This window comes from Fundulus heteroclitus, chromosome 14, assembly GCF_011125445.2.
Source record: "Fundulus heteroclitus isolate FHET01 chromosome 14, MU-UCD_Fhet_4.1, whole genome shotgun sequence".
Taxonomy (NCBI): Eukaryota; Metazoa; Chordata; class Actinopteri; order Cyprinodontiformes; family Fundulidae; genus Fundulus; species Fundulus heteroclitus.
In genome coordinates this window covers 10,133,158-10,149,841 of record NC_046374.1, presented here as the reverse complement: position 1 = coordinate 10,149,841, position 16,684 = coordinate 10,133,158, and the positions used below count along the sequence as shown (strand labels likewise).

The window sequence follows — 16,684 nt, the reverse complement described above, 5'->3', positions numbered from 1 at the left end:
TCTGTGAGTACAGCAGTATGTATTCATTAAATTAATGCAGATATAGGTAATCTTTAATAAGACATTTATGCAGATTTCTAAATCTCTTCTTTTGTTTTCAACAAGAACCTTCAACCTCTCTGTTATCAGCTGCAGCTGGGGATGCAGCTTCTTTCTGGTTGCCCAATGAGATGAGGAAAACCATCCCTGTTCAGGACCAAAGATGGATCGCCAATACCCTCTTTCGCTCCCGCCAACTACGCCCAGATTTAAAGCTCTGGTATGAGCCTCCCAGGTCAGCCCTGATCTACCACCAGGTGCCAACACCTGATCGTTTTTTTTTCTCATCGGCTCCTGGTGTGGATGCCCTATCACCAATGGAAGGTCAGCGTGTTCTGCCGAGCTTGTGGGAAGCATCTCACAGGTGCTGGAATCCACAAAAGGGCTAGGAAGGTCCTGGACATTGATCGGTTTTACCTGCTGGTGACAGAGACACTCAGGTGCAGTGGGTGCAATCTGACTTATATATCAACATCTCAGACCATCCGGGATCAGCTTGACCTGCCACACCAAAAACTGTTCCGACTTATCCTGACCCAAAAGTAAGTAAAACATTCAGTAAAATGGACACTCGAGGCATGATGAAAATAAATTACCTGTAGATGGGGCTATAAACTAAACAACTTATTGTTCTGAATTCCAGGTATGCCTGTGACATACGGGTCATTCGCCTGATGCGGGACCGGACTCAGGGCAACAGCTCTGCACGGCTGCTGAAACAACTGAAAGAAAATCACGGGGAAGAATGGCTAGATAGGTTGGGGCACTATTTTGAAGAGTGCTCTAACTTTGTTAATAGGCCCAGCCTTTTTCCAGTTGTGTGCCAGGAGCCCCCAGAGCCTGCTGACGTCCCCACAGATCGCTGGTTGCTGTCTGTGTATGGCAGAGACATCCTGTCTCGCATAGACCACATCAAGGCCAGCATCACATCCACCTTGGGCACCATCTTAAAGTTGGACTCCACAAAAAAGGTTAGTAACAGTGTATTGCAAATAACAATTATTATCATCCTCAGTACTATTATTAGATCCTCCAAAAAACGGAGACATTATTAAATACACACATTTTAAAAGGTTTGGGATCACACATTTTTTTGCAAACAATTAAACTTGTCTTATAACTATTTGTGAAATGTTAATTGTACAAAGTACATAAAAAAAGGCTATGAAATCCAGGGCACTCAGTGGCTTCTATAAACAAGATAAACTGTTTGATTTACAATCCCATTTTTATTTTAGATCACAAAGAAGCTGGCAGGACACAGCAAAGGAACGGCTCTGTGGGTGTCTTCAGTTAGCAACGAGATGGGCCAAATATTAAATAGTGTCCTGACTGTGCAGGAAGGTCCAGGACTGGACAGGATGGCTGCTGGCCTGATGGAGCGGTACCGCCAGGCTGGGGTTGCACCTCCCAAGGTGCTTTATGTGGACTGTGGCTGCTGTAAGACCGAGGGACTGAGCAAGCTACAAGCCAGGTTTGGACAGTGGCCAGATCTCCATATCCGGCTTGACATCTGGCATTTCATGCGGCGGCTGGCTGTAGGATGCACGACGGATGCTCATCCACTGTATCCTGCGTTCATGAGGGCTCTGTCCTCCTGTATCTTTGAGTGGGATGCAGGGGACCTTGACCTACTCAGGAGAGCAAAGGCAAAGCAGCTCCAGCAAGAACAGAGACCTGGGATAACCAGCTCCATGGTGGAAGGCCAAATCTCAGTTAAGCTATTTCTGCCGTTGTCTTAGTTTGTGTTCTGTCCAAGTTTAGGGCCTATCTTAATTTGAGTTCTGTCATAGTCTTAGTTTCTGTCACAGGTTGGTTGTATTTTGGTACTGGTTTGCACTTTACTTTATTCTCAGTCATCAGCCAGCTTTTATTTAGCTCACTTCACCACCCAATCTGTTTGCCTGTCACTCCCCGATCACCAGTCACTAACCAGTCAGACCTGTTCACCTTTCATGCCGTAGGAGGACTCAGGGAGAGGAAACAACTCTTCAAACAAATTGAACGGCTGCTGGAGCAGCTGAAGGGCCCAAAAGTAAGAGACTCGATGGGTGTCACTCTGCTGGATGAAGCAAGGATGCAGGGACGTGCAGAGACCGTTGGAGGGGCGGGTGCTCAAAGTTAAAAGAGGGCACATGGGGCACGGATTTAAAACATTATACAGAAACATACCTTGCTGTACAACTGGTTGAAATGTACCAACCCATACTATAAATAATGGAACGTAGAATCAAAATACACCCTATCACACATACTCACATATATGTTTGAGGTCAGTGCAAAGCGAAATGAGTCTGTGTTTTACCTCATGGAACAGCTTCTGTTGAGGGGGTTGGTGCTTCTGTGTTGCTGGAGTTGGGCTGTATTAATCTGATAGTGCAGACACTAAAAAGAGCATGGGAGAGATAGCAGCTGATTAAACAAGTGGTGTGTGTTCATGCAAGATGCAAAGATAACTAACATTTAAAATGGCTCACTCTGACTGACCTGCCACACTGCTGAATTGCTAGAGTCTGTTGCCAAGGCTGACTGCTTAAAAACCAGTTGCTCATTCAAAGCCACAAACACAAACAATACTTCAAGTTTAAAGGTTTCAACCTGTATTTATTAACAAACATATATTCACATTGTATAAGTAACTGTAACTGAAAGGGTAATATTATTCGTGGGAGAAAGACAATAGAGAGAAGGTGGCTCTGTCTTTCTGTCAGTTTCTGTCAGGGTCTGTGCCTTAGTTTTTTTTTTGTTTTTTTTTACACATCACAGTGGCATTTTTATTTTTTGCAGTTATAACAGCAACCTCCTGTTGCCCATGCTCTTAAAAATGTCAATGACTTCACTGAGGTTGACTGGAATATCCTTTTCAATTGCCAGTAAAAGAAGCTCTGACAACCTTTCTTCTGTGCAAAGGGTGCGAAGTTTTGTTTTCACCAGTTTGAGTTTTGAGAAAGAGCGTTCAACAGTAGCTGTAGAAACTGGAAGAGTGCCATAAGTCTTCAGCAGCTCAGTCAAGTTGGGGAAAACCAGATGTGCATTGTTTTCTTTGACCACTGAAAGAATAGATGTCACACTGATGGGTGAGGGGCATGAGTATGAACTATGGAAGACCTTTAGTTCTGTCTGCAATTTGTCTTCTTCATCAATGTTGTAGAACTTGCAGAGCCTATTCAAAGCTTGCAGTGCCTCTGTTGGAATTTGGTCTGTTTTCCAGTTCTCTGGGACTATCAGGCAGTGGAGGGCATTCAGGATTTCCCATGTGGAGTTATCTTCAGCTTTAAAGCGTCTCTGAAGCTCTTGTGTCATTGTGTCCACAAAAACGTAATACACCTTAACACGATAGTAGTCCTGCAAAGTAGGGAATGTGTGGTCAGCAGTTGCTGTTGTGGCAGTGACCTTGAACTTTGCTGGCATTTTCCTCCTCCGAGCTTGACCAGGAATCTCAGTTGGGGGGTCAAGGCCCACTGATGCAGCCTTCTCTGTAGCCTGTTTAAACATCTTCTCAAACTCCACCTCTGTTCTGCTGTAGGCCAGCCTCTGAAAAACTCCATCTACAACTTTGTATGCTGTCGCTAGGTCTATGTCTTTCTGCTGCAAAGCATCAGAGGCCATCGCAGTCACCTGGAAGATTGGGCAGGTGATCTCCAGACACAGGAAAAATTCAAAGTTGATGCTCCTGAGAAGAATCAATGCATCACCTGCCGAAGAGTCTGGTGGGTCTTGCTGTGTCATTTCCTCAAGAAACTGCATGACAGCTGGGAGGACCTTCCTCAGAGTCTGAAGGGCAGTTTCTCTGCAGGCCCACCGTGTGTCTGAGAGCTTCTGCAGCTCCAGTGGACGCCGATCAGGGTACATAGTCTTCTGCATTTTAATAAATGCAGAGTGTCGTTTGGATGAGTTGGCCACAAAACTATAAAGTTTTTCAACTAAGTTGAAAAAGCTGACAAAACAGATGGTAGACTTTGCACTTTCAACTAACACCAAATTAAGACAGTGAGCCTGACAGTGTACATACAAGGCCTTTGGATTTCTTTTTAGAATTCTTGCCTGAAGTCCCTTAAAGCATCCGCTCATATTTGCAGCCCCATCATAGCCTTGACCCCGGATGTTTTCCAACTTCAGGCCATTTTCTTCCAGTAGAGCTATAACTATCTTTTCAAGAGCATCTCCACTTGTGGTATGAATGTTACACACCTGAAGAAAGCGCTCCTTGATTTGCATGTTATGCACATACCTAATCACAAAAGAAACCTGTTCAGTGTGTGCAGCATCCGTGGTTTCATCCATGAGAATTGAAAAGGTTTTGCTCTCTTGGATTTCTTTTTTGATTACTTGTTTGACTGATATGGCCAAAGCTTTGATCATATCATTCTGACTTCTGTTGGAGAGAAGTGAGACAAGAGGTCTTCTACCAGGTCCCTGCTTCTCTTTTATTGCTTCCAGGTGTAATTTAATTACACTATCATACCTGCTAAACAGCTCCACCAACTCGAGGAAATTACCTCGATTTTGGCTGGACAGGGTCTCATCGTCTCCTCTAAAAGGCATACCCTGTCTTGCCAGGTAAAGAGTGGTTGCCAGTAATCGGGACACGATTTCTCTATTTTTTTCTCTTTCCCTGTCTTTAGCAGCTTGTGATGCGCGGTCACCCATTTCAAAAGCTGCCTCCAGTGATTTCTTTTTTAAGTTATTCCACCTCACCATACCACACATGTGTGATTCTGAGGCACAGTGTTCTTTAATTCTCTCTAGAGCCTTTCTCCACCGATTAAATCCTTCTGATTTCCATGTTTTGCGCCCTTTGTATTTATCCTCACACAAAAAAAGACGGCAGCTGAAACAGAACATGGCATCAAGACTTGGTGAGTACTCCAGCCATGTGTTGTTCTCATACCATTTCTTTTGAAATGATCGCCCCTCTTCATTTTTTGGAAAGGATGAGAGCGCTGGTTGACACGGTCCAATACTGTTGCAAAACTGAATGAAGGCCTCATCACATTTAATATTTAATTGTAGGACATGGGCAGGATCATTTGGGTGAGTAAGTTCAAGTAGGTGTGAGAATGTTTGCCTATCTCTGGTTTCAATCTCCTCCTGGTTTGATGCTCCTTCTACCTCCACATTTTGTGTAATCTGTAAATCAAGCTTTCCCTCTCTTACCCCAACCTCTGTCTCCTGGTTTGCTGCTTCCTCTACTTTAACATCCTGTGTGGGCTCCTTAACCCCTGAGACCATTCCTTCAGTCTCTGGCTCCTCCTGACTTTCTGTTCCTAGCAAACTCTCATTTCTCTGAGGCACAGTGTCTTCCCCTGTCTTTCCTTCCATCTCCTCCTCTTTCTCTCCTTTCATCTCCTGCTCTTTCTTTCCTTCCATCTGCTCTTTCTCTCCTTCCATCTCCTCATCTTTCTCTCCTTCCATCTCCTCCTCTTTCTCTCCTTCCATCTCCTCCTCTTTCTCTCCTTCCATCTCCTCATCTGACCTATGATGACTCACTCCCTGTCCATCTGGAAATCAGGCAGAATTTGCTCTTGGATTAATCTAATTAACACCATACACCTAATCATTAATCGATAAATGTATCAATCAATCAATAATTAACACACTATACATATTATAATGTAACAGAACAACATTGAAATTTTGTTTGTTACTGTTGTTTTCTCTAACTGAATATGGCTATAAATAACTGGTGCATGTGTTGCTCTTACCTTTTGTGCTCTTTGTCATCCAGCTGGTGAGTGATCCACTGCCTTTTGCAGCCTCACACAGCTCCTTTTGTTTTTGTTTTAACCTCCTCTCCTTACGAGGCATCTCTGCAAAATGAAATAAGATACTTAAACTACAATCTGATCCACATAAAACACACATACAAACAAAAATTGACATTGCATACCTTTTTAAAAAAAATTGTACTGCATAGCCACAAGTTTAACCCATTAATATTTTGCCCTTTATTATTCCTAATGCTATAAAATAAAAAATTATTAAATGATATAGAAATAACCTTTTAAATGTTTTTTTGCTTTTATTTAGTTTGACTATTAAGTTTGCGCATGACAGCAAGGGTCCAAAAGTTATACAATTTGTCTGTATGCATATTAGCCTATATGGGCATATTTAATTTTTTTGTGTAAATAAGGAGAAGTTTAGAAATTCAAAACTCAAATTATTTTTGTTGTGCAATGGTCCAAAATGATGTGAATATGCATACTGCACAGTTTTGGTGAAATAAAACAGGAAAAAAACACACCTGTTTGAGAGTAAGATACATATCTCTCTGCACTTTCACATAGCTGAAACAGACAGTAACAACAACAGAAACCTGACGTACTTCCTCCCCATAGCACGCTGTGCGTGTGTGGTGGTCAATTAGCTAGCGGCAGGGATGCAACTACCTACCTACATTCTGGGGCAATGAAAGTATTATCAAAGTATTTAAAAATGACTGGCGGGAATTAATCGGTGACATAATCATATTGTGCATAAAAAGAAGTTAAATACAGAAAATCATTTTACTATGATCTTTTCTGCGCCTCCTCCAGTACCGGTGCCCTATAGTGCATACCCACTTTTTGCGCCGCTGGCTAGGGCTATAACTTGTGAGAGGTGTGTGCAAATTTGCACAGCACAGAGGATGCTCATTGCTTACTTTACTCGGTCAGTCTACTCATCTTGCAACAATAAACCTTGCACAAACTAACACCACTGCAGCACCTACTTACCTGACCAGTTGTTTACTTTTTCTGGAATCGGGAGTCGCAGTGGTTATCTGCAGCAGCAGGGCACGTCACGGCAGTAAGGTTAGCTTGAGGGCACGTTGTGTGAAGCTGACGCGGCCGGTCACATGATCCAGTATATCATGTGACCGGCCACGGTTACCATGGAACAGTAGATCTAAATTATTATTGTTTTGGACATGCACAAACACATAAATACACACACACACACACACACGCAAAAAAAAAAAATAAAATAAAAAAAAAAAATAAAAAAATAAAAATAATAATAAACCCTACAAAAGGGCACTTTGAGAATCAGGGACAAAGGGGCAGGTGCTCAAGCAACCCTCCGCCCCCCCCCCTCTGCACGTCCCTGCAAGGATGGATCACATCTGGCGTGTGCAAAAACGACACGTAAAATGCATTCAGGATGTTTCAGGGATTCAGTTGTACACTGAAGTTGGCAGCATCAACAAGAGTGGCATCAAGCTCACCAGGTACTGCTGTGCAAGAGGATCAACATCTCTCGAGTCATTTCACTGCCATCTAATCAGGTTTATTCCAGTTAAGTCACTCTCTAGCACGATTATACCACTTAGCTATATTTTATATCAGAACTGGATCAACCAGCATTTATTCATAGGCATGACCGTGATTTTTCTTTTGCTCGTTTCTTTCAGGAACCAATGCAAATCTACTTAATTTCCAGCTCTATCTCCTGGAAGGCCTTAACGGGTGGAACCAGGATCGAGCCACAGCAGCAGTGAGCAGCAAGCCATCATGTCTTCTCACACAGACGTGTGCCTGGAAATGCTTGGACGAGAACGTGTACCAAACTTCACACCTTCTGCAAAATATACAGGTATTTCAAACTGAAATCTGTGAAGGGAAAAACTGTTTAGTTAAACTATTGTGCACTATTGTATGACTGAATCACTAATATGTATTTATATAATGTGTAAAGAACAGTTTTACTATTTTTGTGCGTTTGTTATTTTTCCATAGGTGAGTTGCTGGGTGTTGACTACCTATTAAATCCAACAGGAAAGCCACTAAAACCACAGCTGGACTCGGAAGAGATTGATGGGCTTCTGGAAGATGTGGACGCTAGTCAAGCAGAGGAAGATGAAGGCTTTGTGGATGATGCTATGGAATTACTGGTATCAGGGCTTCACTATGATGCAGTTTTCTCTGCCACCTCACAGCTTGAAGCCTTCACTCCCCCTGCTCCCTCCACCTATCCTACTGCCACCAACAAAACCTCTATACAGCCTTGCATATGCCTTAACTGTACAGAGGTGATATTTGGTGTTTCTTTACTCATTGCACATGTAAGTAAATCGTGCCGCGGATGCTGTCTGGTTTCAAAAGACTAACATTTGGTTTGTGACTTCTTCTGACAGCAGAAGCACAACATAAAGAAGAGACGAGGAGAGAGAAAGCTCCGTCACAGCTTCAGGGCACAATCAGATGTGATAGGGCCAGATCACGGCTCGGGCAGGGCCGTAAAATGGGGTGGCCAATGCCCCCCCCCCCATTCCAGCGCCAGTGGGTGGAAGAGGACATAGTGAAACACAAGCAAAGCCCATTGGTATACAAATAATACATCTGTAGCACATTAAGTAAAATGACACTGACAATTCTACAATCTTCATTTTTTTACTAATATCTAATACTATCTAACACTGTCCTTAGAAACATTAAAACATGCAACATATTTTAAAACTAAATTTAAAATAGGTTTCACCGAGGCTTAATTAAGTTACATAAAGAAGTGTGATTTTCTTTATTACCAAACTGCACACAATAACTGCATCTAATTGTATTTTTGAATTTATTGATATGTATTGATGAATTGTAAAAAATATTAATAATGGCAGTTTTGCGGGGTTTTCAGACACAACTAGTTGGATTTTATTGTCGTCAAGATAAAGCCAGATTCTTATCACGATGAAGGAATTTTTCAAGATAACTATAAAACAATATGATAAAGGACCAGCCCATATTTCAAAATGTGATTTATTGTCAGATGCGGATCCTGTAGTGATGAGCGGATTGCTCCTGTTAGTATGGAAGAAACAGGTGAGCTGTTGTAGCAGTGTGTGAACAAACAGGCATTAGCTCGATTATAACTGCTTTCTATACCAAACAATATCAGGGACCTGTTATATATTTTTTAGCATTAAAAAATAAGATAGTAAATTCCCAAAGCCCACAAGCAAAAGGGGATAGGATGAAATAAATCTGCATGTTTTTAAATAATAGGTCGTTATTTTAAGTGGGCCGGTCTGAAGCATGAAACTGTCTCACTCCGGCTCTGATGAAGCTGGACACTACAAAGGCTTCTAAGGCCTAGTCTGATCTGATCTGAAGCCCTCGCTCAGTGCAAATGGTCTCCATAAACACTGAAGTCAACAAAGTTTGAGTTTTCTGTCAGTCCTAAAACCCGCGTGTGATTGGCCATCAGCGGCACTTTACCTGTCATTCCATGTAAAACATGCATCCAAAATTGTTGACTAGACTTCAGCTTCTGTAAATAGCGAAAATATTCAGGTGTATTCATTTAATTGAAAACAATGAACCCACCACATTTTTTCCAGCATTTTATGAACTGCAGCTTGTTTGGAAAAGTGGGAGATATTCTCAGATTTGTACTTCATATTTCATGTCATAGTTCAGAGAAAGCTTGATCTAAACCACATTTGTGCAAATGTCATATTAATGTTTTGATATGATAAAGTATGTTTCCAACAGTAAGCTCTGTTTTAGAACTGGATTTTGGCCTTGTTTTAATTTATATTATCTGGCTGAATCTGAAGGATGGAATAGCTTTGGATTAAAGTCTAGATGTTGTCTTGTAGCTGTTTTGATGGCTAAAAAAACCCAAGTTAATGAAAAAGTGTAATTTGTTCTGATGTGATTTAATAATGAATGAGCTAAACCATGAGCATAAACTGTCTGCTGGGTCAGTTTGTTATGGTGGCTTTCTGAATAGGAGGAAGAAGCTCCTGAGTGAACATGTCGGTGGCTCTTAAAAGAGCCTTTGTGTGGTGGAGCTGCCTGCGGCCTCTAAGCTCTCTCTCCGCGGATGCGGCGGGCCAGCTGGATGTCTTTGGGCATGATGGTGACCCTCTTGGCGTGGATGGCGCACAGGTTGGTGTCCTCGAAGAGACCCACCAGGTAAGCCTCGCTGGCCTCCTGCAGCGCCATGACGGCAGAGCTCTGGAAGCGCAGGTCGGTCTTGAAGTCCTGAGCGATCTCCCGGACCAGCCGCTGGAAGGGCAGCTTGCGGATCAGCAGCTCCGTGGACTTCTGGTAGCGGCGGATCTCTCTGAGAGCCACGGTACCGGGCCTGTAGCGGTGAGGCTTCTTCACGCCGCCGGTGGCCGGGGCGCTCTTCCTGGCCGCCTTGGTGGCCAGCTGCTTCCTGGGGGCTTTGCCTCCGGTGGATTTACGCGCGGTCTGCTTGGTTCTGGCCATGGCGCTGCTTCTCTGATCAGGAGAAAATGTTACAGCCACTTCTTCTTCTTCTTCTTGATTTTATTGGCGGTTGGCAAACAACTTTCCGGTGTGCATTACCGCCACCAACTGGTGAGGAGTGTGGGTTAAAATGGCCATACTCCCAAAGATACTTATATTTATGTATCTATATCTATAATATTAAATTTACAAATACTAAATCCTCCTAATTATTCCTGTTATTATTAAATATTTAAATAAGTATTGATAACATTTATTTTTTGACTTTTTCTGCAGAATATCTATTATATCAAATTTAATTTTCTCCTTATTAAGATCTCTAACCAAAATCCTTCTTTCCTCTTCATATTTCTTACAATACATCACTACATGTTCTACTGTTTCATCTTGTTCACAATATTCACATTTGCCCGACATATGTTTCCCTATTTTGAATAGTGTTTTATTTAATCCTGTGTGTCCAAATCTAAGTCTTGAAATAACTGTTTCCTCTCTTCTGATTCCTTCTGCTATCCTCATTTCTCCGACTTTCCGTTGAATCCTATACAGCCATCTTCCTCTCCTTTCTTCTTCCCATTGTTTTTGCCACCTTTCCTTCATTCTTTGTTTAATGATACTTTTAATTTCTGTCTTACTTAAATTAATCATCATATCAATAGTTCTATTTTTTGATGCTTCCTTAGCAATCTTATCTGCGATTTCATTTCCATTAATCCCTATATGTGCTGGTACCCAAATAAATATAACACTAATACCCATCATTTGAATTTGATATAGAATTTGCTGTATTTCAATTAATATATCTAATCTACTATCTGAAAAATTATTTTGTATACTAAGTAAAGCTGAACTTGAATCTGAACATATTATTGATCTTAGTGGTCTTACTTCCTCTATCCATTGTAATGCTAATAATATTGCTAATAATTCTCCTGTATATACTGATAATTCATTATTTATTCTCCTCTTTACTTTGATATTGAAATCTGGAACATAAAATGCTATGCCTAACCTATCATTCACATTTTTAGATGCATCTGTATATATTTGAATATAACCATAATAACTATTAACATATTCCTGTATGAGTTTATGATTAATATTGCCTTCTTTTTTCTTTTCCAACCATGACAAATCTACTGTTGTTTCAGGTATGAGCCAGGGAGGGATTACTGATAACGGTACAGTTGGACTACAATTAATTTTATCTAACTCAAGTTCTTCTACTTTTTTTCCCACTATCCATCCAAAACTTCCTGTTTGTCTCCTCTCCCTTTCCCAACACGGCTGCAATATTTCTTTTGTAGGATGATTTTGACCATGACCCTGTAAACTAATCCAATAATTTAGTAACAGTTGTGTTCTCCTGATTTCCAGTGGCATTTCCCCAGTTTCAACCTGCAACGCTACAATAGATGTTGTTTTAAATGCTCCTGTAATTAACCTTAACGCTTGTGTTTGTATACCCTCTAACTTTTTAAGTGATGTACTTGCTGCTGATCCATAAACCACACTACCATAGTCTATTGCTGATCTTATTAATCCTGTATATATAGCCTTTAAAGCAGTTCTGTCTGCTCCCCATTCATGACCAACTAAACATCTCATAATATTCAAAACTTTTTTGCACTTATCAATAATTTTTTGAATATGAAATGTCCATGTAATTCTATCATCAAACCATAAACCAAGAAATTTAAAATTTTTAACCCTTTCTATCTCTTGATTATATAATTTAACCTTCACCATACTATTGATTTTTTTCCGAGTAAAAAACACAGTTTTCGATTTTTCCACTGAAAGTTTGAATCCCCATTTATATGACCAATCTTCTATCTTTTTAATAGCTTTTTGTAATTTCTTCACAATATAATCAGTATTACGACCTCTCACCCAAATTGCCCCATCATCTGCAAAAAGAGAACACCCAAACCCATTTTCTATATCTTTAAACACATCATTAATCATTATAGAAAAAAGTAACGGACTAATTATGCTTCCTTGAGGTGTTCCATTTTCAATAAAATATTTTGACGAATAACTCCCTCCTATTCTAACCTGTATTTTCCTTTCACTTAAAAAATCTTTTAACCATCTATATACTCTACCTTTAATATCCATCTTCACTAGTTTGATCATCAATCCTTCCCTCCACATCATATCGTACGCTTTCTCAATATCAAAGAACACAGCCACTACACTTTCTTTATTTATTTGTGCTTTCCTAATTTCATGTTCTAAGCACAAAGATGAATCCATGGTATTCCTTCCTTTTCTGAAACCACTTTGCCATCTAGATATATATTGATTCCTTTCCAAATAATATACCAGCCTGTCATTGATCATTTTCTCCATAATTTTACAAATGTTTGAAGTTAAAGCTATAGGTCTATAATTTCCTGGGTTTGCGCTATCTTTTCCTGGTTTACGTATTGGTATGATCACAGCTTCTTTCCAAACCTTTGGCAGCTTTCCCTCCTCCCAAACTCTATTATATAATTCTAATAAAATGTCCTTTGATGGTTCACTAAGTTGACTTATCATAACATAACATATTTGGTCTTTCCCTGGTGCTGTCCTCTTTGCTTTCCTTAATGCACGATTTAATTCTGCTTTTGTAAATGGTACATTGATTAATTTATTGTTTTCACCATCTTCACTTAATATCTCTACATTTTCTGTTATTGTCTCCTCTCTTCTTCTTCTCCCTTCTTCACTTAAATTTTCTGATCCGTGTACTTTAACAAAAGTCTGAGCTAACATTTCTGCTTTCTCATCATCCTTCTTTGCTGTAATTCCATTACCTATTAAAACTGGATAACCAAACTCTTTTTTCATCCCATTCATTCTTTTAACCATTCCCCATATTTTATCTATTTTAGTCTCTCTTCCTACTGAATTACAAAACTTTCTCCAATATACCTTCTTTGCATTTTTAATTGTTTTTCTCACCATTGCCTGCTGCCTTTTATATTCAATAAGATTTTGTATATTATGAGTTCTTTTTAATACTTTAAATGCTTTATTTCGAGATTTAATCACATTTCCACATGCTTCTGTCCACCATGGTACAATTTTCTTTTTATAATTCCCTCCTTTCTTATTAATTGACTGTTTAGCAGCTTCTAAGACCGCTTCACATATGGAATAATTCAGCCCCTCTATATCTTGACAAATATTAACTGTCTTTAAATTTCTTTCAGTAATCATTTTAAATTTTTCCCAATCAGCAGTACTAAAGTTCCATCTATCTACCCTCATGCTTTCACTCTCTTCCATATTTAATCCTACTTCTATAAATATAACATAATGATCACTTCCTATTGTTTCATTTTCAACTTTCCATGTACATATACCAGCAATTGTTTCTGATACTAACGTTAGATCAATAGCTGACTCCCTTCCATTTCTAATATTTATTCGTGTACCATTTCCATCATTTAAACATATTAGATTATTTATATCAATAATTTCTTCGATTACCTCTCCATTATTATCATTTTGAGTTCCCCATAAAGTGCTATGTGCATTAAAATCTCCACAACATATAATCTTCCCTTTTAAATTGTCTGTTAACTCTCTTAATAACTCTAAAGATAACCTTTTACATGGATTATAAAAATTAATTATCGTCACAGCCCCAATTTCACTCCAAACTTCAATTATTATCATTTCCCAAAGTTCTCCTATTTTCAATACTCTGTATGACATTTCTTGTTTGATAAATATAACACATCCACCTCCTAAACCATCCTCTCTATCCCTGCGTATACTCTTATATCCACTAATAACAAAATCTAACATCGATTTCAACCAAGTTTCTTGAACACATATAATTTCTGGTTTATTTTTTAGATTGTTAATATAGCCTTTAAACTCCTGCCCATTCTGTATTAAACTTCTAGCATTCCATTGCAGAATAATCATACTGCTCTTCCTTCACCACTTCCTGGCTTCCCATCTGTCTCTAATTGTTTTTTCACTTGTTCCCATGATAGTTCCCTCATATCCAAGAATTTTTCAGCTCCTTTTATTATTATTTTAATTTTTTCTGTTTTATGTTTGACTTGGTCTGTACAGTTAATCACATAGGCTATAAACAGAATAAGTTTTTCAGTTGTTATATTTGTTGTTGTTTTAACTTGTTCTCTGATGCTGTTCTCTGATCTTATGTTATGAATCACTTTTCTTGCTTCCACCCCTGAATTTTGCCCTTGCACTCTTTTCACTGCTTCAGCATAACTTATGTTACTCCCCATCTTCACCTTCTGAACTTCAACAGCCTTCTTCCTAACTTCACAACCTGCATATGTCACTGAATGCTGACCTCCACAGTTGCAACACTTCATCTGCTCATCCCCTTTACATTCTTCATACCTGTGCTCTCCTCCACACCTTGGACACCTTTGCTTACCTTTACACACTGCCGCTACATGCCCATACCGCTGACATTTATAACACCTTAAAGGTGGAGGAACATATGGTCGAACAAAATAACTCATACATCCGATTTTAACTCTTTCTGGCAACACCGAATCTTGGAATTCCAATAGCACAGACAAACTATTAACTCGCTCACCATCAACTGTTCTCAATAATCTTCTCACTTTTTTCACTTCACCACCTTGAATGTTGCGTCTTAATTTTTCCAGATCCTCTTCAACAGGAATGCCATAAATCACTCCACTAGAACCTTTGCTTTCTTCAAGAACTCTTCTATCAGACACCACTTTTTTGCAAACACTATCAATTTTTAATGCTTTATTTCGTTGAACTTCATCTTTACATTTTATTAACAAACTTCCATCTCGAAGAATTTTTGCACTTTCTACCTCTCCCACCTTGTGTTTCAATTCCTTGGATAATGCCACTGGACCCAGATTAATACCTTCATCCTCCTTTCTAAATTTAAGGATTATTTTGAACCCACTACCTTCAATCTTCCTTCGAATAATCCTAATTTCTTCCTCAGGACTATCCTCACCCAAAGATCTTTTATTTGAAACTTTCCCTTCCTCCCTACGCCTTGTATCTGTCTTACTTCTATCTTTTCTTCTGGATACTTGGGACCATTCACCACTCTCCATTTCATCCCCACCATCTTCTTCCTGTGAGGCCATTTCGACCCAGTCACTCACCAGTTTATGCCAACCGCCAAATCACAATCCAAAAAATAAATAAATAAATAAATTCCAAAACAGTCAACGTTCCCGCCGCTGTCGATCCGACACAACCTCTTCCTCCCGGCCCGCCCACCCTGCGGCTTCCAATGTTACAGCCACACGAGGCTCCGCTCCTCTTAAACTGCGGCTCTGGGCGTCAAGCGGTGACGCTGGCGCAGAGCTCCGGGTCCTGGTTGGTCAGCGGCTCCTCCTGCAGCTCAGCGCCGCCCAGAGGAGTCGGCTCCCGGCTGAAGGTGCGCTGCTGATTGGAGGAAGGCGCGTTCAAAAAGTGCGCCTCTCTGCTGGAAGCTCCTCTGGTTGGTCGGCGGCAGCAGCGCGCCGCTCTCCGTGGACATATAAACCAGCTTTGGGCTCCTGGCGGCTCATTTTCTAGACTAAACGCTAGAAAGCACCAGATAAAATGAGTGGACGCGGAAAGACCGGAGGAAAAGCCAGAGCTAAGGCCAAGACCCGCTCTTCCAGAGCCGGCCTCCAGTTCCCGGTGGGCCGTGTCCACAGGCTGCTGCGTAAAGGTAACTACGGGGAGCGCGTGGGTGCCGGAGCGCCCGTCTACCTGGCCGCCGTGCTGGAGTACCTGACGGCTGAGATCCTGGAGCTGGCAGGAAACGCTGCCCGCGACAACAAGAAGACCCGCATCATCCCCCGTCACCTGCAGCTGGCCGTGCGCAACGACGAGGAGCTCAACAAGCTGCTGGGCGGAGTGACCATCGCTCAGGGCGGCGTGCTGCCCAACATCCAGGCGGTGCTGCTGCCCAAGAAGACCGAGAAGGCCGCCAAGGCCAAGTAGACCTGCCGCTGCAGAGCGACCCCACAACGGCTCTTTTAAGAGCCACCCACCCCTTCCCCTATAAGAGCTTTGGTTTTTAGGTTAAATGACAAAATCTCATGTTTAACAAGCTGTTAAACATTTAATTTCACTTACACCGTTTTTGAAACATGCATCATTTTCAACACAGGATAGTATTTTGCTTTTCAGTAACAGGATTCACTTCTCCATCCTCTGCAGCAAAAAATGTTCCTCCACTGCTCTAGAAAGGATAACGTTGATCATGATTCTCATGGAGATGTGGCATAAGATGAATAGCACATTGCCAAACTCACCACTAATGCTATGATTGTTTCCTTTCATCCTTTTCAACCAATTAAGTTTTCAGCCTAGTAAGTTTATATTTGGCATTAGCCTAATGCTTTTTTTTAATTACAGATTAAAATGTATTGTCCTTTTTGTGGATATCATCTGCATTGTGAAACTGCATTCTGCAGTTC

The 16,684-nt window shown here is 40.7% G+C and overlaps 2 protein-coding genes and 1 long non-coding RNA gene across 5 annotated transcripts; 1 reads left to right on the top strand and 2 right to left on the bottom strand.

Annotated features, from left to right (window-relative positions):
• Positions 1–589: 589 nt before the first annotated feature.
• LOC118565657 lies at positions 590–6,977 on the bottom strand. Of its 3 annotated transcripts, none has more exons than XR_004932507.1 (4): positions 6,759–6,977; positions 5,745–5,849; positions 2,345–2,424; positions 590–997 (listed from the first exon to the last, which is right to left on the bottom strand). It is a non-coding gene; the product is annotated as an uncharacterized LOC118565657 (long non-coding RNA). The 3 variants fall into 3 exon arrangements; XR_004932506.1 differs by lacking the exon at positions 590–997 and adding an exon at positions 1,214–2,153; XR_004932505.1 differs by lacking the exon at positions 590–997 and having other exon boundaries at positions 2,171–2,424.
• A 5,774-nt stretch (positions 6,978–12,751) lies between these two features.
• Positions 12,752–15,472, bottom strand: LOC118565654. Its single transcript, XM_036146245.1, has 2 exons — positions 15,169–15,472; positions 12,752–15,123 (listed from the first exon to the last, which is right to left on the bottom strand). Exons 1-2 carry the CDS (start codon positions 15,353–15,355, stop codon positions 14,159–14,161), a joined length of 1,152 nt encoding a protein of 383 aa, XP_036002138.1. The 5' UTR covers positions 15,356–15,472; the 3' UTR covers positions 12,752–14,158.
• Positions 15,473–15,818: 346 nt separating this feature from the next.
• LOC118565655 (histone H2A) lies at positions 15,819–16,207 on the top strand. Its single transcript, XM_036146246.1, has one exon. The coding sequence runs from the start codon at positions 15,819–15,821 to the stop codon at positions 16,203–16,205; it is 387 nt and encodes a 128-aa protein (XP_036002139.1). The 3' UTR covers positions 16,206–16,207.
• Positions 16,208–16,684: the final 477 nt, after the last annotated feature.

Excerpts from the sequence above, each read along its gene's own strand:
- LOC118565654 (XM_036146245.1), bottom strand. The coding sequence starts at position 15,355 with ATGGCCTCACAGGAAGAAGATGGTGGGGATGAAATGGAGAGTGGTGAA. Across the intron at positions 15,124-15,168 it reads TATTCGAAGGAAGATTGAAG|GTATTAATCTGGGTCCAGTG; the intron begins GTAGTGGGTTCA and ends AGGAGGATGAAG.
- LOC118565655 (XM_036146246.1), top strand. The coding sequence starts at position 15,819 with ATGAGTGGACGCGGAAAGACCGGAGGAAAAGCCAGAGCTAAGGCCAAG.